The following is a 25,589-nucleotide window of genomic DNA, read 5'->3' on the forward strand; positions in this document are numbered from 1 at the left end:
AATGACAGCCTAGTAACAGTGGGTTAACTGCCTTGTTCAGGGGCAGGACGACAGATTTTTACCTTGCCAGCTCAAGGATTTGATCCAGCAACTTTTCGGTTACTGGCCCAACGCTCTAACCACTTAGGCTACCTGCCACCAAGTTCGCCACACTAAGGATGGTGTTCTTTGGGTGATGTGTTGGATTTGCACCAAATGTAACGCTTTGCATTCAGGCCAAAAAGTTCCATTTTAGTTTCGTCAGACCACAAAACTTTTTGCCACATGGCTACAGAATCTCCCAAGTGTTTTCATGCATTTCAAACGGGATTCAATGTGGGCTTTCTTAAGTAATATCTTCCTTTTTGCCACCCTATCATACATGCCAGATTTGTGGAGTGCTTGGGATATTGTTGTCACATGCACACTTTGACCAGTCTTAGCCATAGCTATTTCAAAGTTGCCATTGGACTCAAGGTAGCCTCAGATCAGTCTCCTACTTGGTCGGTCATCCAGTTTGGAGGGATGGCCTGATCGAGGCAGGGTCTTGGTGGTGCCATACACCTTCCACTTCTTAATAATCGTCTTCACTACCCAGTAGAGGGAATCTACAGGAACTGCTGAATTTATCCTGAAATCATGTCAATCACTACAATTGAGGCCAATTAACTTGGTGTGTGATTTTGAAGGTGACTGGTTACACCTGAGCTAATTTAGGATCGCTATTACAAGGGACGCTTATCCAACCAAGCTATTTCAGGTTTTATTTTTTATTGATTTAAAAAATAAATTAAAGAAATGTTCACCTGGAAGTTGTGGGGCATGATGTGTAGATCAATGGGAGAACTACTATTTTAATGCATTTTACTTCCAGGCTGTAAGGCAACAAAAGGTGATATTTTTAAAGGGGGTGTAGACTTTTCTATAAGCACCGTATATGGTATTAGCAATGATTTCATTTTACAGCCCTCTTACCTCCTACCTACCCTGTGAGTGTAAAGGTGGTACCATGTAGGGTAGGATCACAGACAGATTTGCTGTTGTCTTCATGTGATGGAATCAATCAATGCGGTGGTAACTCACAAGTAACTACATTGTATCTACATGGAAACAGACATTACTTAATTTTACAGCCCTGTTACTTAGAACATACATGGTAACTAAAGGTAAAGTACACGAAAACAACTGAGAGAATATCAACAAAAGAGGATCTCTTGAAGGCATTTATTGGGTATTTAAATGAAGGTATTTAAATGACAAATTACCATGTATGTTCATTGGTTTTCTTAGGTAATACTTTGAAAGAGACTGGCGTGACTACATATTTACATAGCAATACGCTGGTTCTTACTTATACTTCTTACCTACCTGTACTTATCTATATTATTACTTAATAAGTATGTATGTTATACTTACTTGGTTGTTTAAGGCTAAATTGTTACTATGTATATTGTTTTTGTTACTATGTAAATACATAGTAATTAAGAGGCTATAAAATGAAGGCTTACCGAAAAATCGAATGTTTTACGACAAACAGAAAGCCAGCACTCTTGAAATAGAAGGTTCACCATACCAAAGACTGTGGTCAATTACAAAATGTAATTCTCTGACAATGTAGGTTTATCTGTATGCTTGTATGTTATTTTAATATGTGTGCATGTGTGTTTGTGTGTGTGTTTGCGTGTGGGGGTGTCACCGGGTACTCACTGCTGACCAGCTGACCCACGCTGAGAGAGGAGGAGGAAGAGGATGATGATGAGGAGGAAGAGACCTGGCGGAGAGGACTCTGGCTGTGGGGAATGTGGAGCAGGTTGGGCTGAGATGACACTGGGCCTGTCTGAACCTGCTGAGCCTGAGGCAGCTGAAGACACACATACAGAAATTAAATATTGACTGAATATATTCACTTAAAACAACAATACAACCAATATAATATTACACCTTAATAGCACAACAAGTTATCTTCACAATTATCTTTAGGAACTCAGTCAGGGTCTTAGAATAATAGAATATACAAGGAGCAATTTTAAAATTTGGTTCTGCATCTGCCGTCACCTAATCAGTCCATGTCAGATTATTTTGGGGGGGATTGGTAAATGAGTCTAGCGACCAGCTATCTAAATTTATAGTGATGGTCAAATTACAGACCGGGGTGGGGCCCATCGATCATCAGTAATCATATTAAAAACGGAAAACATTTGTCTCTACCCTATGGCAAAATGTGTAGAATTGCATGAAATTAGTTATAAAATTGCAAAATCTTCTCTCCGTCTCATCGCAAAATGTGTAGAATCGCAGCAAATTTGCTTTAAAACGACAACAATTTCTCTACGCCCTTCTCTTCACTGTCATGAGGGGGGCCACTAAAATGTTTTGCTTGCAAGGTGGGGGGCGGTATGGATGTGGGTATGCAGACCCACAAGCCACTGCCCCTCATGAGGAGTTCCGTTTTTTTTATGGCCCCCACCCCCATCAAAGTTACCCATCTCTGGAGAAGACTATTCAGAGCTAGATTACAATTGAAACAGACAGTGTTAGATTAGTATAAAAGAGACACTGGGTTTTATTAGGAGATGAATGGTGGCTCAGCTGTTTGTATTTCTCGCTCTCTTCCGCTCTCCATGAGCATTAACGTCCTCTAGAGGTCTTCATGGGTCCACCTGTACCCGAATACCCGAGACCCGATCCGGGACTCGAGCAGATCCGGATCCAGAATTCTGAATAATTTCACGGGTCTGGGTTGAATCTGATACGACTGTCAATGGTCTCGGCCCGGGTATGTGTACTTTCAACTGACTTGTCCGGAAGGGCCCGTACATATCCGAACGCGACTTCTGCAGTAGAGAGAGACATTTTATCATTTATGCTGCTGCTCATGCTTTTCACGAGAGTGATTGTTGTTGTTTTTGGCCAATCATAAATCATCGAAACGGCAATAATTAGTAGATTTCTAATCAATGGAAGATTCAATTAAAATGACAAATTGAAAGTTAAAGGAGAAGGATAGGCTACAACGACCAAGAGTCAACAGGTAGGCTGCTATTTAATATTCTGAACGGAGTTGTCATTTGTAACTGTAGGATGAGAAAGCACATGCACTGCAACTTCAATTAGCCTAGCTACGGTAGCTAACGTTAGCTCGCTTAACTAGCTTCTCCCAGTTTGATGCAGTCATATTTGATGCTAAATAACCTAGATATGGCATATTATAGTCTACTATAGCGCTAGTCGGCTTGGTTGCTGTCTCTTGTCTCTCCCTCCCTGCTCCCAGTGTCACTCGCTCACAGTACGGTCCCTCCCCGCCTGCTAGAGCAGCACCTCTGTCTCCCTCCTCTCACTTTATCAACTCCGGTCAATAAAGTAGCTTAAAAATATATATTTTCTTCTGCTTCCCTCACTCGGATTGGATCGGGTCTGGATCCGACCAGGTCTATATGGAACGGGTCTAGTTGTCCTCTGGTCCGTTCGGAACAAGTGTCTATATAAACATGTATCCATATCGGGTTCGGGTGGGAAAGCCCCAGGTCCATTTCAGAACGGGTCCAAAAAGTGAATACCTCTACCATCCCCTGCCTGCCATACAGGAGTGTAGAAAAAACTTTATGACAATTATAGGGTGTTTTCTCCATTGCTAATTGCTAATAAAGACAAGTCCGCGCAGGAAAAGAACCATGGACACCGCCGCTCCCGTATCAAAGATAATGTATGATTTACAGGCAATGTACTCCGGCTGTAAGAAAACTATGTATTTTCATGTTTGGTGCGCAAATGAATTGCTCTTACAAGATCAAGCTGATACGTCTTCACTCTAAAGTGAAAGCTGTCTCCTCCGTAAACTAGGTTGGCTTTCTCAATACTCTCTCTCGCTATTAATTCTTTTCCCATCGGCATGTGTTTGTTTGGAATGGTGGTGGATGTCAACAGCGATGCACATACTGTCAAGACAGCTGACAGGCAGTGAGAATTATCTAGCTTCACTTGAAATATTCGGCACTGCCGGAGCTGACAACCTTAAATTATACCCGTGGAACAGTCGTTGTCTACGCGCGTGGCTTTGAAGTGAGGACCAAAACACATAGACATGATTACAAATGCATTCATTCGTTCACGAGTGTGATCTGATGTTCCGTGAAGTCACACCTACTGCCCTAGCCGTTTACATAGCATGTTTAATTTGTTTTTATCTTCCTTATTTATGGCTGAAAGCCTGGTCCAAAGTAGGTAGACTTAAAGCTTTGACATTTTTTTTGTTTTATTTGGTAATTGTGCCTCTGACGCCTACCATGCATTTACAAGTCCAAAAGTAGGAAGAACATTTACCTTGTACATAACAATTCAGCACTAGGTGGGGTTTGAGCTCACTGTCAAACATATAGCACCATAGAACTCATGTTCTTCTGTGCATGTTCTAGGAGAGCCTCTTTTAGAGGTTCAGTCTGGTGATGTATTGTTACGATAGCTAGAGACACACGATTCTCCTTTTAAATGTGTGATTAAGGAGAATTACGACATGCTCAGGTCACAGATAAGGTCACGAATAGGTGGGGAGGATGAGAGAGAGAAATATAGCAGGTAGTGAGAGAGAAAAAAAACAGAGTGAGGTAGTGTTTGAGTTTTAAGTGGGGTGATGAAAAGTGTTGTTTTTCGTTTGGCTCTGCAGGGGCTCTGCAGACTGCCAGAGAGGGAGTTTGAGAGGTTCCCTGACAGGTGCTTTACACACACACAACACACCTTTGTGAGGATGCACCATCGTGCTGCTTATTAGCTCCTAAGAAAAGAGTATATTTTCAAAGGCCTGACAAATTTTGATATATCACTCTTTCTTTCTGTCACACTTCTGTAATCTTTACTGCCCTAGTCAAGAGACTGGTTTAATCGAAAGCAACCACTTCCAAACACTGGGAGCAATGAAATACTACAGTTGGGAGTTATGTTTATGAGAAGGAAATCGTCTCAAGTTGTGTTTAGACAGAAGATGAGAAGACGTGATAGCTGAAAAAACACCAGACTTGACTAGTATTGTTTCTCACGAGTAAACAGAAAAAGCTAAATCTACACGGATTTTTGGTCTTCGAATGTACTCAATTGGCATTTTCTGTGAGTAGGAATATATCTTCATGTGTCTCGTATGTGATGTGACTCGTGTTTGTGTCTGTGCATGTGTGTGGTTACCTGCTGTCCAGGCTTGATTGGTGACAGCGTGATTCCCTGGGTGTTGATGACAGGCAGGATCTGATTGCCGATCACCGTGGCGATGATCTGGCCCTGGGTGTTGGTCAGAAGCTGAGGTGTAATTGGCTGGACCTGCAGCGCAGGGTTTCCGCCCCCTGATTGGCTCGAGGGCCCCCCAGAGTTGGGCATCAGTGGGATCGTTCCAATTATCTGAAAAAGGAGGGGTGAGAGGAGAAGAAATCAGATGGGTTATTCCATTGATCTACAGTACATGGATAAGGGTAGAAAGGCGATCATCGTTACAACTATTGCACTTATGACCTACTGCACAGAAGTATAGAGCGCCTTTCAGATTCTATATGAACTCCCACATCAAATACATGTGTATTGCGTATGACAATACGTGCATATCAGTGGACGCACAAACGTTTGGAACGGCAGTATCAAAGCCCAAGCACTTGATGGTTGAGTTCATGTGTGTGAGGGAACGGCACAGACAGATTATCTGATCATCTGTCATAGAGGAGGTTTTATAGGCCAAACCAAGTGAAGGCAGAGCCCACTGCTGGGAGCACACTGCAAAGATCAGCTCTGAGTGCCTGTGTGTGTGCTGGTGCAGACCACTGCCTGTATTATCCATCACCAGGCCAGGAGAGGGGCGTGTGTGTAAGATTCATGTGTGTATATGTGTATTTGTCGGTTTCTGTTAAGGGGGGGTGCTAATACTGAGAGACCCCCCCCCCCCCCTTCAACACACACACAAGTGCGCTTGCATGCACACCGACACACACACACCCCAAATGTCCAATTCAGCTCCCAGGGACCCTGGGGTACTTCACCCCCCCCCCCCCCCCCCCCCCCCCCCCAGCTCTCCTCTTCTCTCCTCCATGGCTGTAATCAGGAAGTGCAGATCAAAGGGGGCGGCAGAGTGTCACCGCAGCGTTTTAGCTCTCAGAGCTGCCAGAGTGTGGCCAAGAGTAGCGCTTTAGGGGGGGGACTTAGCGCCTCTTCACAATGATGAAGGTTAATGTAATCTGTGGACTGGTCCTGGATAGACAACTTCAGAGTTTCAGTCTCTCTGCCTGTTCTCGCCACGGACAGGACCACAGCATGCAGCCTAATTATGCCAGAGGAGAGTGAACATGGTTGGGCTTGTGTTTGTTGATAATTCGTTTTACTTGAGACAGGAGACCAAGTGGAGACATAGGACGAGGTGGATAATTTTATAATAAGGCAGGTTTATTCAAGTGTAAAAATATTATGCAAAGCGTGCAGCACGGCTCCTTCTATCGGATCCGTATGGGGTCGTCAGGAAAAGAGGGAGTTTCCACAGTCGTACAGTTTTATATATAGACAACAAGCAAAGTAGGTTGATCTGCAAGTCTGGCCTTCCGATTGGTCGGTCTGGGTCTTGGGTAGTCCTGTACAGGCCTGGTGTCCACGTTCCATTGGTTCCTGAGGTAGTTCTTTGTCTGGAGCTCCAACCCTGAGTTGTGTGTGTCTGAGTGATTGTCATGGGGGAGGGGAGTTGTGGGAGTCGTGCATGTGTCCAATGAGTCCCGCATATGTCCAATATAAAAGGGAGTGTGTATATTGTGTCAACCATAGCTAATGTTGAGAAGTTGTTAAATCAAGTAACCAATATCTAATACAATTCCTTACACTTGCAATTATTTTACAAAACTTGTCATTTGGACCTGGCTGGAAGATTTGGGCTAGCATTGTTTTATTTTGTTATCGTAAAAAACAAAGGCAAAACATTTTTACCAAAATAAATGGACACAAGCACAATGAATGTTTTGGTAGCTCATGCTGCCTACTTCAAGCATTGTGTATAAATCACCAAAATAATCATATATACTGTAGGGTAGAGATCAAATGAATACACATGCACCTGCCACTATATATCATTTCACAGCGAGATGCAAACAGGTCCCCCCATACTGTAGTCCAGCATCTCACTACTGCTTCCAGTGCTAATCTGATTCTCTCTGCCATGCCTCTCTCTGCTTCATTGGTCCCCTCCCTCTCCTCTCCCCCCTCTCTGTTTGACATAATGGGGAAGGATCAGTGGTAGAAAGGTAGGCCGGCAATCTGTAATTCATCCCCTCCACGGCTCATTTGCTTACGTTGCTTCGTGTTAAGCGTCAGATAATTTCTCTCTCTCTCCGGGCTCTGTGTCGCCTCCGCTGATTCCCCCTGTAAATGCGCCCTCCTCTCTTGCCACTTAGCATATTTTATTGCGCCGCCCTGACGCTCATGTCTCTCGACATCTGGCTTCGCGTGCCTCTGTGGTGGAGGACTTGTTCCACTCAATTATTCACCCTCGTTGGATTAAGTGGTTATTCTATAAGTGATAAGCGTAATAACACAGGCAGGGAACTGACACCTTGGCTCTTGCCCCCGGATGCACCGCTACCACCACATCTCGTTCTCTCCCTCAGACCTCTTGGATGATCCACGGCAGTGCTCAGATGGCGTTCCTCAAGGCAGTTGATTGTGACCCTGATTATGTAAAACATGTCAATTCTGATGGAAACCTGTAGATTCATGGAGAGGTCCATGGAGAATACATGGTTCGCTGGCAGACTACAGCCAATTATGGCATTTTATACACACAAAGTCACATAGGTTGTGGCACCTTCGAACAAACAATAGAATAGTCAGCTTTGTCCAACCAGCATTCTTCATGTTTACCTTTCTTCTCTTTGTCTTTTTCCTCCTCATGTATTCGTTTTCCACTCATGATAGTGTGGTGTGTGAGGAACGGTCAGGACCTGCATCCTCCTCTCTCTCTCTCTCTCCCTTCTCTCAGCAGAACTCATTAAGATTATCCTGCTCTTCTCGTTTCCACAGAAATGCTGTCTCGTCTATCCAGCCAGGCCAGGGCAATCTGTGGTGTTAGCCACGGTGGCCAGACAATATCTCTGGCCATTTTCCCCTCCTGCTATCTCCGTGCTGTGAATAGAGAACCATGTTGGAATAGAGACCCAGGTTGGGAAACGTTTGGAAGTCCTGACTTACTTCATTACAGCTCAAAGACATCAAGCATAACAATTTGATTAAGGATGTTAATTGCTTTATAAGATCACAAAGTCAGATGGAAAGCCCTTTTGATTGTGGTTCTAACACAGTGTGAATATTATACCATATTACAAAATATACAGACACCTACAGTATTATTTACCTGCCTTTATTTACCCCGCTGTTAGGTGAAAACAGGTGTTCAAAAGTTTAAATGACAATGTCAGAATATGTTTCTTCTGAGGACAGATTTTTATTTCAATGGAGTCCCTCTGTGGTTGTGAACATGCAGGTTAACAGAGCATGTGTGTTCCTACCTGGCATTGTTTGCATTAGTAACAGCAGTCAGCCCTGTGGGCTCTGGCCTTTATCAAAGCTCAGTGAAGAGGATGGATGGACCCAACAGCCCAGGCTCATGGGGGTTTCACCAGGAAACACAAAGACCAGGCACCAGGGTTAACAGCACTGGGAGTCCCCCCATCCCACATGAAAAAATACTACAGTTTACAATAGAATACTACAGTACTTACTATAGAATTATTTAGTAATATTCTACACACTGTAGTATCCCTCGATCATGTGTAGTACTTACTATAGAATTTTGTAGTATACTGTAGGAAACTATAGTAAATACTACGGTATACCTCAGACCGCAAAAACACTACAGTAAATACTACAGTAATTTCCGCAAAAACACTACAGTCTGCAAAAACACTATAGTAGTTAGTATAGTATAGTATACTACAGTTTTTCATTTGCATATACTCTGCCCATCCCCTTCCCCTATATCCCATTTTGTGCCACCCAGAAGGGAGAAACCTACATGCCAAGTGTAGACCATATATTTTGTTCTCTACAGGTTATTCGTTCAGACCTCAGTCCTACCTACAGGTTAGGGAAAATTTGCTCTTTGAGTATTTTGTCCAGTAGGTTTCCTCAAGGAGAAAGCTCCCACTGCTATATCCAAGATAGTAAAACAAAAACACTATAGTAAATACTACAGAAATGTCCGCAAAAACACTTCAGTAAATTCTACAGTACGCAAAAACACTGCAGTAATTACTATAGTATACTGCATACTATAGTTTTTTACTACAGTATTTATGCTATAGTAAACTGGAAATACAGTTTATGTCCATGACAATTCAGTAAATACAATATTCAATGTGCACTGCAAAAAGTGAAATCTAAGCAAGCCTAAATATCTTATATTGAGTGATAATTCACTGTTTTTCTGTACCAAGCTAAATGATCTAACATCATTGGCAGATAATGTAGCTTATTTAAACCTAAACATGGCTTAATACAATAAATGTATCTTATTTCAAGATATTTTTTAAAATATATTTGACCTTAATCGTTGTATTAGATACCGAGGAAACTGAAGTTAAATGGTGTAATGCTTTCCTAAGGCAATTAATTCTTACTATTTTCTCACAACCAAATTCAAAAAGATGGGACTGAAGAGTGGCCTCGTCGACTAGCCTTGGAAAGTGAAAAAAGATTGACAAAATGTAATCAGGCGGATACATGTTAAAGCCACATGATCAAATCCAAAGCTTTTCAAGGCCCCTGTCTGAAACCTACTTGAATAAGCTAAGAGGAAGAAATCGACTGGGCATTAATGACAGGGTCACCGACTGTGTTATCTTCTCTTCAAAAGACAAATACTTCATTCAGATTAAAAAAACCTACAGGAGAAGAAAGGACTCCAAATGAAGGCAGGCCAGGTATTTTCATCCGGATACCTTGTTCAAATTCCTTGTGCTTTTAGCACAGCAACAACGCTGTTACGATGCTGCGTAACCTAGCTAAACCACAACATAACATTCAACAAGCACACACATTTTGGAGGGATTCTAGTTCCTCTATCATTCTCCCAGCAAAACAAACACCAAAGTCTGTTTGGGATTCTACAGTCTGACACAAGGGCTGCTTTTATGGTGGGCATTCAGCTTCTGAGGCGCTGTTTGTTGGTCCTCCAGTCAAGTTGCAGGCATGCATTAACCTCTGTAATGTTTCCAGTATCAGAGGGGTATGTGTGCATCCACTTGTGTGTGCGTGCGTGCGTGTGTGGTGGGGGGACCCTGTGTTAGTAGTAGTGTAGTGCAGGTTTCAGAGTGCTCAGACTGAACGATGCTCTGAATAATAAGGTGGGGGAGCAAAGGACTGTCGCCTAGGGCTTTGACCGTCTCCGTGACCTTATTATGTCAGCCAGTGTCAGTCGCTGTGACATTACAAAAGCACAGAGCATCCCATCAAATCCATCTCCATGGCGATCTGTCCCCGGCGCTCTGCGCATTTGCAGACCAGGGAAACCCATACTTTCTCATTAGCCGTGTTTAGCATCACTCACGCATGCTGTTTACAGAATACATACATGTGGGCAAACACATAGAAATCAAATCAAATTTTATTTGTCACATGCGCTGAATACAACAGGTATTTAGCCCACTCTAGCCCGGCCGATGCGGGGAGCTGGAATATAGCGCACCGGGCTATGAGTGCGCACTGGAGACACACTGCGCAGAGCCGCATAACATGGGGCCTGACTAGTCACACTGTCCCCACGGTAAGCACGAGGAGTTGGCTCAGGTCTCCAACCTGACTCAGCCAAAAAATGTTTTGGAGTGGCTTCTCGGGCTTCCGTGCTAGCCGTGTACCGTCGTAACGCTGGGCCCCCGTTCTAGCTGCCTCCGCCTTCCTAGCTGCTTCCACCTGTTCCCATGGGATGCGATCCCTTCCGGCCAGGATCTCCTCCCACGTCCAAGATCCTTTGCCGTCCAGGATGTCCTCCCATGTCCAGTCCTCCTTACCACGCTGCTTGGTCCGTTTGTGGTGGGATGTTCTGTAACGCTCGTCGGAAGTATGAGACCAAGGTGCAGCGTGGTACGTGTTCATGCTTCTTTATTTTAAAAAACGAACACCAAACAAAACAACAAAAGAACAACAAACGTGACGTCTTGAAGGCTACACAGAGCTAACAAAAACAACATCCCACAACCTAAGGTGGCAAAACATGCTGCCTAAGTATGATTCCCAATCAGAGACAACGATAGACAGCTGTCCCTGATTGAGAACCATACCCGGCCAAAACATAGAAACACAAATCATAGAAATAAAGAACATAGAATGCCCACCAAAATCACACCCTGACCAAACCAAATAGAGACATAAAAAAGGCTCTCTAAGGTCAGGGCGTGACATGATGCTCCAGAAATTAAACTAGTCTAAAGAAGGCCAGTTTTATTGCTTCTTAATCAGCACAACAGTTTTCAGCTGTGCTAACATAATTGCAGAAGGGTTTTCTAATGATCAATTAGCCTTTTAAAATGATCAACTTGGATAAGCTAACACAACGTGCCATTGGAACACAGGGGTGATAATTGGCCTCTGCCTATGTAGATATTCCATAAAAAAGCAGCCGTTTCAAGCTACAATAGTCATTTACAACATTAACAATGTCTACACTGTATTTCTGATCTTTTTGATGTTATTTTAATGGACAAAAAATTAGCTTTTCTTTCAAAAACAAGGACATTTCTAAGTGACCCCAACATTTTGAACGGTAGTATACATGTGGGTAGAGTTATTAAAGTGACTATGCATAGATAATAACAGAGAGTAGCATTAGTGTAAGGGGGGGGGGGGGGGGGGGGGGGCAATGCAAATAGCCTGGGTAGCCATTTGATTAGATGTTCAGATTAAATGAGTCTCATGGCTTGGGGGTAGAAGCTGTTTAGAAGCCTCTTGGACCTAGACTTGGGGCTCCGGTACTGCTTGCCGTGTGGTAGCAGAGAGAACAGTCTATGACTAAGGTGGCTGGAGTCTTTGACAATTTTTAGGGCTGTCCTCTGACAACGCCTGGTATAGAAGTCCTGGATGGCAGGAAGCTTGGCACAGTGATGTAATGGGCTGTATGCACTACCCTCTGTAGTGCCTTGCGGTCGGAGGCCGAGCAGTTGCCATACCAGGCAGTGATGCAACCAGTCAGGATGCTCTCAATGGTAAAACTTTTGAGGATCTGAGGACCCATGCCGAATCTTTCAGTCTCCCGAGGGGGAGTAAGTTGTGTTGTGCCCTCTTCACAACTGTCTTGGTGTGTTTAGACCATGTTAGTTTTTTGGTGATGTGAACGCCAAGGAACTTGAAGCTCTCAACCTCCTCCACTACAGGCCCGTCGATGAGAATGGGGGCGTGCTCGGTTCTCCTTTTCTTGTAGTCCACAATCATCCCCTTGGTCTTGATCACATTGAGGGAGAAGTTTTGTCCTTGCACCACGTGGTCAGGTCTCTGACCACCTCCCTATAGGCTGTCTCGTCGTTGTTGATGATCAGGCTTACCACTGTTGTGTCATCGGCATACCTAATGATGGTGTTGGAGTCGTGCCTGGCCATGCAGTCATGAGTGAACAGGGAGAACAGGAGGGGACTGAGCACACACCCCTGAGGGGTCCCCGTGTTGAGGATCAGCGTGGCGGATGTGTTGTTACCTACCCTTACCACCTGGGGGCAGCCCGTCAGAAAGTCCAGGATCTAGTTGCAGAGGGAGGTTTTTAGTCCCAGGGTTCTTAGCTTAGTGATAAGCTTTGAGGGCACGATGGTGTTGAACGCTGAGCTGTAGTCTATGAATAGCATTCTCACGTAGGTGTTCCTTTTGTCCAGGTGGGAAAGGGCAGTGTGGAGTGCAATAGAGATTGCATCATCTGTGGATCTGTTGATGCGGTATTCAAATGGAGTGGGTCTAGGGTTTCTGGGATAATGGTGTTGATGTGAGCCATGACCAGCCTTTCAAAGCACTTCATGGCTACAGATGTGAGTTTTATGGGTTGGCAGTCATTTAGGTAGGTTACCTTAGTGTTCTTGGGCACAGGGACTATGGTGGTCTGCTTCAAACATGTAGGTTTTACAGACACAGACAGGGAGAGGTTGAAAATGTCAGTGAAGACACTTGCCAGTTGGTCAGCGCATGCTCGGAGTACACGTCCTGGTAATCCATCTGGCCCTGCAGCCTTGTGAATGTTGACCTGTTTAAAGGTCTTACCCACATCTGCTACGGAGAGCTTGATCACACAGTCGTCCGGAACAGCTGATGCTCTCATGCATGTTTCAGTGTTACTTGCCTCGAAGCAAGCATTCAGTAGAAGTAATTTAGCTCGTCTGGTAGGCTCGTGTCACTGGGCAGCTCTTGGCTGTGCTTCTCTTTGTAGTCTGTAATAGTTTGCAAGCCTGCCACATCTGACAGGCGTCGGAGCCGGTGTAGTACGATTCGATCTTAGTTCTGTAATGAAGCTTTTCCTGTTTGATGGTTCGTTGGAGGGCATAGCGGGATTTCTTAGAAGCTTCCGGGTTAGAGTCCCGCTCCTTGAAAGCGGCAGCTCTACCCTTTAGCTCAGTGCGGATGTTGCCTGTAATCCACGGCTTCTGGTTGTGGTATGTAGGTACAGTCACTGTGGGGACGACGTCATCAATGCACTTAATGCCATCCGAAGAATCCTGGGAACATATTCCAGTCTGTGCTAGCAAAATAGTTCTGTAGCTTAGCATCTGCTTCATCACCACTTTTTTATTGACCGAGTCACTGGTGCTTCCTGCTTTAATTTTTGCTTGTAAACTGGAATCAGGAGCATATAATTATGGTCAGATTTGCCAAATGGAGGGCGAGGGAGAGCTTTGTACGCATTTCTGTGTGTGGAGTAAAGGTTTTCTAGAGTTTTTTCCCTCTGTTTGCACATTTAACATGCTGATAAATTAAAGATTTAAGTTTCCCTGCATTAAAGTCCACGGCCACTAGGAGCGCCACCTCTGGATGAGCGTTTTCCTGTTTATTTATGGCGGTATACAGCTCATTGAGTGCGGTCTTAGTGCCAGCATTGGACTGTGGTGGTATGTAGACAGCTAGGTAGATAGTGTGGTCTACAGCTTATCAGAAGAAGAACATATACACTCTTGAGAAACACATTTTTACACAATTATAAGTAGCCTACAATATGTGCATTGCTTAGTCATGAGCATATTGAGAAAAACTCCCCTGTACGGCAACTCTTACGCCTTACAGACTTCCTACACAACAAACATGGAATAAGATCTGTCTTATCATAAAACTATGAGAGCCAACGTCTAAGGCTTTTGTCAGGCATGGTTTTAAGTTAGTGATAAACAGGATAGCGGAAGGAGTGCAGAGAGAGAGGGATGAAACCGGGGTTAAGGTAAATAACTGGCTGGCGTGAAAGGGCACATTGTCCATACGATCTTCCTTGAATATGTGCTGTGCACACCTGCAATAAGATGATTCATTAGATAGGGCCCCACTCTGACAAGCGTCATCGTTCAAGCCACTGGCTACTGATGGAACAATTCTGCAGCCACCCTGTAAATATGACAAGGTCAGCATTTTACTGTGACCGGCACAAGAGGAAGAAGGCCTTTGTTTATTCCCAAAAAGCTTAACATATGGCAGGATGTCTGCCACAGGGCTGAAAAATAAACAAATAAACCCCCAAACAACATTGCTACATAAGAGAACTGAATATTGAGACCATCCAATCTTTGGAGTTCTGTTTGCATGTATCTAGTTAGTGAAAAGTGTTTATTGTAGCACTGAACAGCATGGAAATGTACTGTAACAGTATGGAAATGTACTGTAACAGTATGGAAATGTACTGCAACAGTATGGAAATGTACTGTAACAGTATGGAAATGTACTGTAACAGTATGGAAATGTACTATAACAGTATGGAAATGTGCTGTAACAGTATGGAAATGTGCTGTAACAGTATGGAAATGTACTATAACAGTATGGAAATGTACTGTAACAGTATGGAAATGTACTGTAACAGTATGGAAATGTACTGTAACAGTATGGAAATGTACTATAACAGTATGGAAATGTACTGTAACAGTATGGAAATGTACTGTAACAGTATGGAAATGTACTGTAACAGTATGGAAATGTACTATAACAGTATGGAAATGTACTGTAACAGTATGGAAATGTACTGTAACAGTAACCACCATTGTGGGACGTGATCTTCCGCTAGGTTTTCATTCCAGCCATGTCTTATGAAAAGTTGAAACCTGACATGCATCACTTTTTGTGCTATAAGTGGTATAATGAGTGGACACTCACCTGTCCTTGTGCATTGGTGACCAGCTGCCCCGTGACTCCAGCTTGCAGGTTGGAGAGGGCGTTGCCAAAGACCTGGGACCCGGCGATGGAGCCCATAGCTGCAGCCACCGCTGCCTGGCTGGCCAGAGGGTTCAACTGAAGGTACACAATCCACCATTAGAGGTCAAATATAATAAATGATGCTATTTGATCAGTAGCAATACGGTTGATTGGTATTCTTGAAATGTTAGCATACACAAACATGGGGAGAGAGAGTGCAGGAGGAAGAAAGTGAAGTAGCTTGAGAAAATAGAGTGCCAATGCTTTGTTCCTAACGACAGTCGTACTGTGATGTCTATATGTACAATAGTCCATCATCCAGGCCCTAGAGGTGTGTGCTCCAGGGCCCAGATGAAAGCTTGGGGTGGGCCGGTGAATAAGTGGCAATTTTACCAGTCTAAGTGCTTCCTGTGGCCCCCAGGGTCCAGCACTGTCTCTACAGGGGCCAGGCAGCCCCAGACCATCTAGCTCTAACAATAGAAGGAGCCACGGTGGCCATGCACCACCACCTCAACACCTCCCACTCTGAACCACCGCTCATCTCGAGGGTTAAAAAATGACCGCCTTTACCCCGGCTATAATGGACTCATCTGGAACCGGTGGACTGGCCAAGCAGTTGTAAAGGAGGTCTCCGTGTGGGCAGAGCCTGTGGAGCTCCAGCCAAGTAGGAGCATGAGATTACCCATATAAATCAAGCTAACCACTTGTTAGGCCTGAAAATGCACTGCTGATTTGGTTGTAGTGCAGCAGAGCAGAGCCTTATTAGGTTGTGCAAGTAGATCGAAGAGCAGGCCGACAGAGGAGACTGTCCAATTACTCAACAGAATAGAGAAATAATAGAAACACTTCTTAAGCTGCGACTGGCTTGTGCTGGTGGGCAATAATGTTATGAAGGGCTAATGGTCAAACAATTGAGGCCTGGTGAAACAACTGAAAATCCTAATAGCACATAGAAAATGCATAGGCAAAAGGATAACCATGTAAAAACAATATGGATAGATTTAACTTCAATGAATAGTGGATGTGCAATATCTTTCATATACTTCTGTATCAAGGCACAAGGCGAGACCCAGATGCAGACACAGGGGGTAGATGGTTGGAGTCTTACAATGTTTATTCATCCAAAGGGGTTAGCAAAAGAATGGTCGTGGACAAGCAAAAAGGTCAAAACCAGATTAGAGTCCAGGAGGTACAGAGTGGCAGACAGGCTCGTCGTCAAGGCAGGCAGAATGGTCAGGCAGGCGTGTACAAAGTCCAGAAACAGGCAAGGGTCAAAACCGGGAGGACTAGAAAAAGGAGAATGCAAAAAGCAGGAGAACGGGAAAAACGCTGGTTGACTTGGAAACATACAAGAAGAACTGGCACAGAGAGACAGGAAACACATGGATCAATACACTGTGGAAAATAGCATAAGCACCAGGGACATGGCTTTTAATCTTCTTCCCATTAAGCTTTTTCATTTTCAGAATCTTATCATGCTGAGCCTGGCTACCACAAAATATGAACAATCTACCATTTCCAATGAACTGAGCTAATTTCACTTCACCAACCTCTTTCTCTATGGCATTAGTTAGTTAGTCGGATAGGGTGTAAGTGAGGCCCTGTGGTCTCATCAAGCACTATCACCTCTTTCCACTCAAACACATCATTACTCTTGCTTCCTACCTTTGCCCTCTTTATGCTTTCTTTACTAAACGCTCAACTGCTTTCTGCATCATGATCTCTCTTCTTCCTATGACTTTCCACTACCGACCATTCCAGTCCTTGACCCTCATCCTCCCACCCAGAACTGACACCCATATTGTTCGCATTCCAGCACAGCTGTTGCTTTACCAACTTTTTCTCAATTTCCTCCCTTTCCACACTACTCGCCGCCATTTCCGACTCCCGGGCTCCCCCTCTCTCCTTCCACCTCGAGCTGGCATCAGCTGTGTTTACTTCTTTTGTAACAGAGAACATGATTGGCAGACACAATTAGCAGAGATGGTACCCAGGTTTTGATTGGTTTACTGTTATAGTACTTGGCAGCATTTGCTTGACGAGCTAGCGAACTTAAAAATAATTATTTAAAAAATAAAATCGAGAATAGAGATTGCCAACAAACGGAAATGTGTTTAGAAAAAATAAATGTTGCTTATATGAAGAAAAAAAACGCTCCACCTCGCCAAGGATCGATTATCTTTAAAACTAAAGCAGATATGGTGCTTCGGCCCACCGGCTAAATCATTCTGTGGGGACCTGAGCTTTGTTAAGCTGAGACCACTCAGTTGCCATTCATCTTTTATGGTACCCCCACCACTATATTATTACGCCTTCTGAAATCAAATGATGAAAAAATGCCACGGAACGATCAATACTTTTTCATTGACAGTAAAGGTTAAGCACATTAAGAATGACACTGCATTTTTCTTATGAAATCATATTTCATGTTGGTGGCCTCAAACTGGCCATGATTGATATTGGGTCCCCTAGTCTGAAAGTCATCCCGTTTTTTTTTCTTCCGAAAATCGCAGGATTTTCTTTAAATGCCCAACCCGCGTTCGTCTTTCTGACCAACTTCAGTCTTAAACGTTAAGAAGAAATGTCTGTTCACTTTAGTTACTCATCCTTCACAGAGGTGAAGTGCATTTGAGAGTCGCATTCAAGCTTTTACTCGTCATTGGCTAATTGACATATATCATTATCTCAAAATGATTAAACATATGCACACAATTTCCATATATCTCAGGAGGGTTGTAAACTTTTGACAATTGTATTTGTTTTTCCATGCTCTTGTTCCAAGAGTACCTTATGAAAAAAATCACACATTTCACGTGATCACGTTGTTGCACTGAAGTTAATGTGTTAGCATGTGGCAACATTTAAAAGCAACACGTGATAACATGAAACTACATATGTGAAAACACTGAGCACACGTTGGAAGCATTATCTCATGTGAAATAAATGTGACAACATGGGGATGTAAAATGTCAACAAGTGATACCATGAAGCTAAAATGCTAATTCTATTTTCACATGTAAACGTTTTTCACACGCGAATCTGCAAACTTCATCAACATGAAAACATGTTATTCTCCTCACATGAGAAAAGATGGTGCTAACATGTGAACTCGAAATGTAATACATGTGAACAACTGACCTCATGTGTCTCTTTTGACAGCTCAACATGTGAAAATGGCTATTTACATTTTTTGGGGAAGGGAAGTAAAGAAATTCTATGGGGTTTTAAGGTAGGTGGTACGCTGTTCAGCTAAAATAGTGTAAATATCTTTAATCAATATGATTACATTTGACATGATTATTTAGTGCTGACTTTTCAAGATGACCCCCAGCTGGGATTTGAACTCACAAGCTCTGGATTTTGGATCTGCTGATATTTCTGCTGCGCCACAAAGTTGTCAGCATTCTCAGAAGTCCCCTAAAGATTCATAACATATAATACATCGCTGCACTTAGCAAAAGAGTGGCGTCTGCACTGCTCTTTTAGTTATCAATTAATCTGATTATTCTGTCATTGATTTCATTGACTTATTTAATGTCCAATGTTGGTGGGGCATATTATTCCCTTTTAATAATACTACTGAATCCCTATGATAAATAAAATAGTTTTTCCAACGTGCAGGAATACAGGTGAAATCAGTTATTGTCGCAGACGTGGTGGTGTAGCAGGAAGTTTGGAATGCCGTGTTCAAATCCCAAGTGAGGACATGTTGAGTAATAACTACTGTATAAACATGCACACTTGTAATCGTGTATTTTAAATATGTACGTTGAAAACACTGAGGTTTTGTTTGCAGGGCATCACCTGTGAAATTTAATGTCCAAAATATCCACATGTGAAGCTTTATGTGAAGTATCATCATATGTGAACTGTTCCAAAACCACACGGTTTCACATGATTTCACATGTCAAATTTCATGTGAAATAACATTTTACATGTGCAAAACATGGACATTTTACATGTAAAATCATGTGAGTTTCTGCATGTGAAATCATGTGTTTTTTTTCCACAAGGGGAGTCTTGTAACTTTGCTCTAGTCAGGGTAGTATTATTGTAAAGGCCAGCGCAACAGAACAGAAGAGGAAGCACGCATTTCATTACTTGGCATACAGTAATCGTTTCGAAAACATGTCACTCTCCTGTGAAACGGATGCCCTAAAGGACTCGTGTCATTTTAAATAGACATTTTTGCCATGATACACTGACTTCTAACCTTCTAAACTTATCTTATTCATTTTAGATCATATTGAAGTTGATGTCAGTAGAGATAGCAATAGTTTGTTTATTTTGACATCTCAGGGGATCAGGAGAAAGAGAAACAACAAAATAAAATCTGGCTAACCCATGGAATGGCAAGATTCCTTCGTGCCAAAAAAGTATTTGGAGTGTGATTGGTATCTAGACAAAATGGTAGTGTGTGGACAGACTGTTTAAACTCTTCTCTATGACAAAGCTTGTAGTGTCACTACAACAATAAGGGTTTAGCCTGCTATTATTGTAATAGTGACATTAAGATATTCATTTCTCTCCCCTTGATGCAATATGTTCACATAATGACATTTTAGACAGAAATAAAGGATGAGTGTGACGAGGAGCCAGGTTTGCCTCTATATCTGTCCTGGTGGGGGGGATGGAGAGAGCCAGCCAGACACCCTCATCCTGCTTTATGACCACGGTGCTGGATTTCAGAGGGTCTTATCCGGGCCAAATCTTCAAATAAATACATGTATCGGTGCGAAAGTGGCAGGAAGGGTAGGCTGGTGATATCGGTCAGTAAGGGATTGCATTAACAGATAATCCTCCCTTCATTTCTGAGTGGAGCCGCTCTCTCTCTGCTCTCTGCTGAGGGGGAGAGGATTTGTGTGAGTGAGAGGTGATACAATGGTGGAGTCCAGGTGAGGCAGAGAGGGATTTGGTCATGATCGTTTTAAACATCATGCCCTTAGGTGATTTGGTTATGTCAAGCGATGCGCTCGTCTGATAAAGGGGATTTCCTTATTTAACCGGGTTAATGATGTGCATTTGGTAATACCGCGGGGTGATGTGCTAGCCTGATAGAGGCACAGTGGAGAGGAGGAGGATGTAGAGAAGGGCGTCTACGCTACAGCTAGCAAAGCAGAGCAGAGCCAGGCCTCATGTGGAGTTGGAGAGGTCTGGATCAGTGAACAGATAATGGTACCAGTGTGTGCGTGTGTTGATACTTTAATGCTATTTCCTTGTGTAGCTATACGTGCCCAACTGAATATGTTGGTGGTCGTATCATTGCGTTTGCTATTCCTCTGCTATTCGGAGGCTATTATTCCGGTAAATCCAGGTAAAAAGAGATAATCGACTGGGCTCTAGCCTAGGGTCTTGAATTGGGTAATATGGATAGCAGTGTGAGGGAGAACTAGGCACAAGAAGGGGGGATAGCAGTGTTGGACATCTAAACAGGTGATTTTCCGCCACAGTGCCTCCTCTCAACAGCGCAACAGGAGGCAGAAAATGACAGACGTGGCCCAGCATTTGTGTTGATTGCATGTGTTGCAGGAGATAAACAGTGATCTTCCTATTTACAAGGCCGCCATATAAACCATTGTGTTCCAGCCTTTTCATTATCCCATCAATAGGGTGGTTATGGAGTCTTAGTGGTATGGATCTCACTAGCCGTTCGCTAGGGCCGAATCGTGCCAATAACCCACAAACAGGAGCCCCAGAAATCTGATAATGACATCAAATAGTTGGATAAATACATATTGTGGAGTCACCAGTGAGTATTGAATCTTCTGGTGCTGTGTGATATAAAGGCAGGTGCACTGTAGGACAAATATTTTAATATTATATTGAAACAACAGTATGTGATCATCACAGGACCACAAGCCACAGATGTTTCTAGTCACATTTATTATCCATCACTCCCCATAAGCCTTATTCATCACCCTAACTGAATACATACTGTACATGGGGTCAGTAGGTACAAAAAGAAGGTCCTTGATTCAATGTAGATATCATTCTTTGATAAAGTAGCCAAATTGTTAAAAATACATATTTTCCACCATGGGTAAAATTATGACGGTAAATGTCAACTCTGTTACAGTCACTGTTGACCATGAGGGTCACCTGGTGCAGTAACCCGTTGTCCATGAGGGTCACCTGGTGCAGTAACCCGTTGTCCATGAGGGTCACCTGGTGCAGTAACCCGTTGTCCATGAGGGTTACCTGGTGCAGTAACCCGTGCAATCTCTGGAATAGGATAAAAATGGTCTCTGTGAGCGTGAACAGACCCCTGGAAACGTAAATGTGTGTGACTCAAACTAACTGGAGTTTATTCTGGGCTGGCTCTTCTTATGTGCCTGTTTGAAAGTGAACCGCTTTTCCGGCAGACACAATGGAACAGAGAAGAGCAGAGGTAATGGGTATCAACCCAGGTCAGACAACAAAAAGGGAAGCATCTCATGGGAGTTTTGATATGCTTGATGCATGCAGCGCTCAACCCTTTATGATATTTACCGCCCCCAAAAGTCACAATAATTTAACAAACCATCATTTTGTTTGTTTTGCAGCCATATGTACTGGGAAAGGAAAACATAGTGTTCTATCATTATCAATGAGCTTTGAACAACATCCATAATAATTCTCTCAGCTCCTTAGAAGGCCCTTATCAGAGAGCATTTAGCTAAGAGTAGACAATTACTGTAGGATGAGAATACTTCCTCTAGTAGACCTGCATACACAGTATGTGTAATGGACAAATGATTCATAAGGGCACAGTATTCCTTCCAGTTCTCTGCTGCCAGTGACTGGAACGAATTGCAAAAATCGCTGAAGTTGGAGACTTTAATTTCCCTCACCAACTTTAAACATCAACTATCTGAGCAGCTAACCGATCGCTGCAGCTGTACATAGTCCATCTGTAAATAGCCCACCCAATCTACCTACCTCATCCCCATACTGTTTTTATTTTATTTACTTTTCTTCTCTTTTACACACCAGTATCTCTACTTGCACATCATCATCTGCTCATTTATCACTCCAGTGTTAATCTGCTAAATTGTAATTATTCGCTCCTATGGCCTATTTATTGCCTACGTTCTCATGCCTTTTGCACACACTGTATATAGACTTTCTTTTTTCTACTGTGTCATTGACTTGTTTATTGTGTTATTGGCTTGTTTATTGTTTACTCCATGTGTAACTCTGTGTTGTTGTCTGTTCACACTGCTATGCTTTATCTTGGCCAGGTCGCAGTTGTAAATGAGAACTTGTTCTCAACTAGCCTACCTGGTTAAATACAATAAATAAATAAAAATCTGACCAGTATGGAATAGAATGTACTTCAGCTTGCCTGAGAGGGTCCTCGCGTGGAAATCAGGATGATAGCAGCAAAAGGAAACCTGGCAAAGTAATGCTCTTGAATGTAGCCAGATGCAAGAAGCCCATCTGATAAAGCGGGCCACCCATCTTAAGTCCTGCTGTCATGCTCGTTATCGCTCAGCCAAAAGTGTGGCAAAAGTTAACCAAACAGGGAAAATGTACAATAAATAGCGTTTTTGCAGGAGGAAAAACACACAGTGTACATTTCCCCTCCCTCGCTCCCGTTTTCTCGGGCCCCACCTCTCACATCCCTCCATTGCTCTCTTCTTTTCCCACTCCTGAGTGAATGTAATCAGCTGTGACATGAGAAAACACACTCTCTGTCTGTCAGTGCCTTGCCAGTCCTCTGCTCGTCCTAGCTTCCCCAAACAGCTCCCTTCCTGGGTCCTCCTTGCCATCACATCTGCGACTGGGCTCATGTACATCAAAACGCCATTAGGCCCTCCCAAACACCTCCCAAACACCTCTAGTCCCAGGGTTGACTGAAATGGCTGGGGGGCAGCCTCACACACTGCTCCTCCACTCTGGGTCCTCAGAGCGTAGTCTGGGTCACTGATGGACCTCTGTTGCCAATCTCCTTATTGGCCATTGTCCCAAATTAACATTCGAAAGGACATCGAACATTGACGATGAGGGATGAGAAGGAAGGTGGAAAGGCAAAAAGAACATCAGGGACAGTAAATGCCATGACAATACAACACAAGCACATCGGTAAACATTCTGATGGCAGTGGGCCTGAGATGGGTGGGAGTGGTGCGTGCTAATGGGGTGATGTCATCATAGCCTAGCAGTCTGACAGTTAGTTAACAGAGGGGTGTGGGAGCTGATCAAATAAAATGCATTAACTCCAGGAAATAGACATCCTTAGTGGTGGGAGAATGGCTATATTTAATGAATTTAATGAGGCTAAATGCTAATGAAGGAAGAGCAGAGTCCTGAAAACGTTCGGGCTAACTATAAAGGGATGATCGAGTGCAGGACAGTGGCCGTCAATCCTCTCGCTCATTAGCCTCGTGAAATTAACAGCGGCTTGAATCGTTCCATGAAATCTGTTCTCGCTCATTCGTTGATAATTGTGGGGCTTGAGAGTTCACGATGGGTTCTATAGTCATCCATCAGCAGAACAGTACATTTCCTCTGGTCAGAGGGGCCACCGACAGTGTGGCTAAAAAAGGTACCTTTATAAAATCCCTTTTATTCTCATTTCTCTCTGCTTAATAATCCATAATATTTGGCTTTTTCCGGATGTGTTAAATTTACGGTAACTGTCTATATGATGAAGTACCGTTCGTGGAAAAGAGGTGACCATTGCAATTTTATGAAGTGACACATTTGGTCCAGTTTGCATACAGTTGTAAAGTTGTGAAACATGCCCTTTTTTCAAGCAACTTTTCCCTCTCCTGCTGCAGATGTAAAATAGCAGAGAGAGAGTATTACTCTGGCTGAGAGTGTGAAGTGGATGCATTGTATTCCTGGCCTGTGCTACTTCTCAGTTTACTACAGTAGTAAGTGAAAAATGAAACATCAGGTGAAAAAACCCACAGAATAACAACATTAGAGTATCACATGGTATAGAATTAGTTTCTCAGACACAGATTAAGCATAGTCCTAGACTAAAAAGCAGGCTCAATAGAGATTATTCACAGGAAGTGCTTTTCGGTCTAGGACCAGGTTTAACCTGTGTCCAGGAAACTAACAATTTCTGTTAAAAAGGTTAAGGAACAACAATCACCGAAACAAAATATATTGACAATTTTTCATGACCTGAGGGGAAATGCCGTCTCTTTTCAAGTTGTTGTTGTTTGACATATAAATATAGCATTTGAATTACTTGAATTTCCTCCTAATCAATGACCGGTGATCTTTCCATGTCCTCAATTCAATATAGAAAGGGTCATCCGTGCTCCGGCCTTATAAACACAATAAAGGTAAATGATTACTCTTTACTGTGGTGTCCCAAAATACGGCTTATAATGAAGAGAAATGAGGGAGGTCGAGGGGGAGGCCTGTCATGTGTCATTGACTCCAGAGATGAATCACAAGAGAGGGGCTCTGTGGCCGAGACGTAGTCACCCGTGATCGATAAACCCCACCGCTCACACACACACACACACACACACACACACACACACACACACACACACACACACACACACACACACACACACATTTGCGCACGCAAACACACGTGCAAGCGCACACACACAGGCACACATACGCACACGTGCACACACATACACGCACGCACACACACGCTATATCAGCATTAAGTGGTGAGATGAATTGATGACATTTACAGACTTTGTGTATTGATAATCTGCTTGTTTAACTCCCGAGGCCGTGCTCTTTGAGAAGCTGCTAAAGTTATCTAAATCTATTGGTTTTGGATTGTGGTCCATTCACAGAAACGTCAGTTTCACTCCGCTAATCAAATGAGGCCAAAGATCCCCCACCTGGATGAATAGAAGATGGAGCCTATACTTCCATTTCCTTAATTCCAATGGTGTATCAGCATTTAGAGTGTAGCTATCGAGTGACCCTAACATAAAATGCAAATAACACACTTTCTGGTCATATTTTGCACTGACCAGAAATGGGGACATTTGACTTGGCCTAGAAGAGTAATGCAATAACATTGCATTAAAATAGGATGCTTTTTGCGGTGCAGGTCAGTGCTGCTGTGCAGAGCGGCTGTTTTCCTTGTGGTCACTAATGGGCATCAGAAATTACAGGCAGGAGAATCGTGCCCCGCAGGGGGACTGGCCTCCTCAGTGGAGTGGAGCACTTAGACAGCAGCTTGTGTCTGGGAGCCCACTGGAGGAGGAGGAGGAGGAGGAAGAGGAGGGGGGGGGGGAACTCAATGTCACGGCCTTGCCTCATAATTTAAGAAACCC

General features: G+C 43.4%; 1 protein-coding gene across 2 annotated transcripts in view; it reads right to left on the reverse strand.

Annotated features, from left to right (window-relative positions):
- The window catches only part of LOC129822746 (POU domain, class 6, transcription factor 2-like), a 125,198-nt gene that overhangs the window by 34,453 nt on the left and 65,156 nt on the right, over window positions 1-25,589 (reverse strand). For both annotated transcript variants that reach the window (XM_055881125.1, XM_055881126.1), the window contains exons 6-8: window positions 15,304-15,438; window positions 5,152-5,361; window positions 1,687-1,840 (exon numbers count right to left, since the gene is read on the reverse strand). In XM_055881125.1, the coding sequence (XP_055737100.1) occupies window positions 1,687-1,840; window positions 5,152-5,361; window positions 15,304-15,438 (499 nt within the window). The remainder of the gene's footprint in view (window positions 1-1,686; window positions 1,841-5,151; window positions 5,362-15,303; window positions 15,439-25,589) is intronic.

The sequence above is a fragment of the Salvelinus fontinalis genome, chromosome 25, assembly GCF_029448725.1.
Source record: "Salvelinus fontinalis isolate EN_2023a chromosome 25, ASM2944872v1, whole genome shotgun sequence".
Taxonomy (NCBI): Eukaryota; Metazoa; Chordata; class Actinopteri; order Salmoniformes; family Salmonidae; genus Salvelinus; species Salvelinus fontinalis.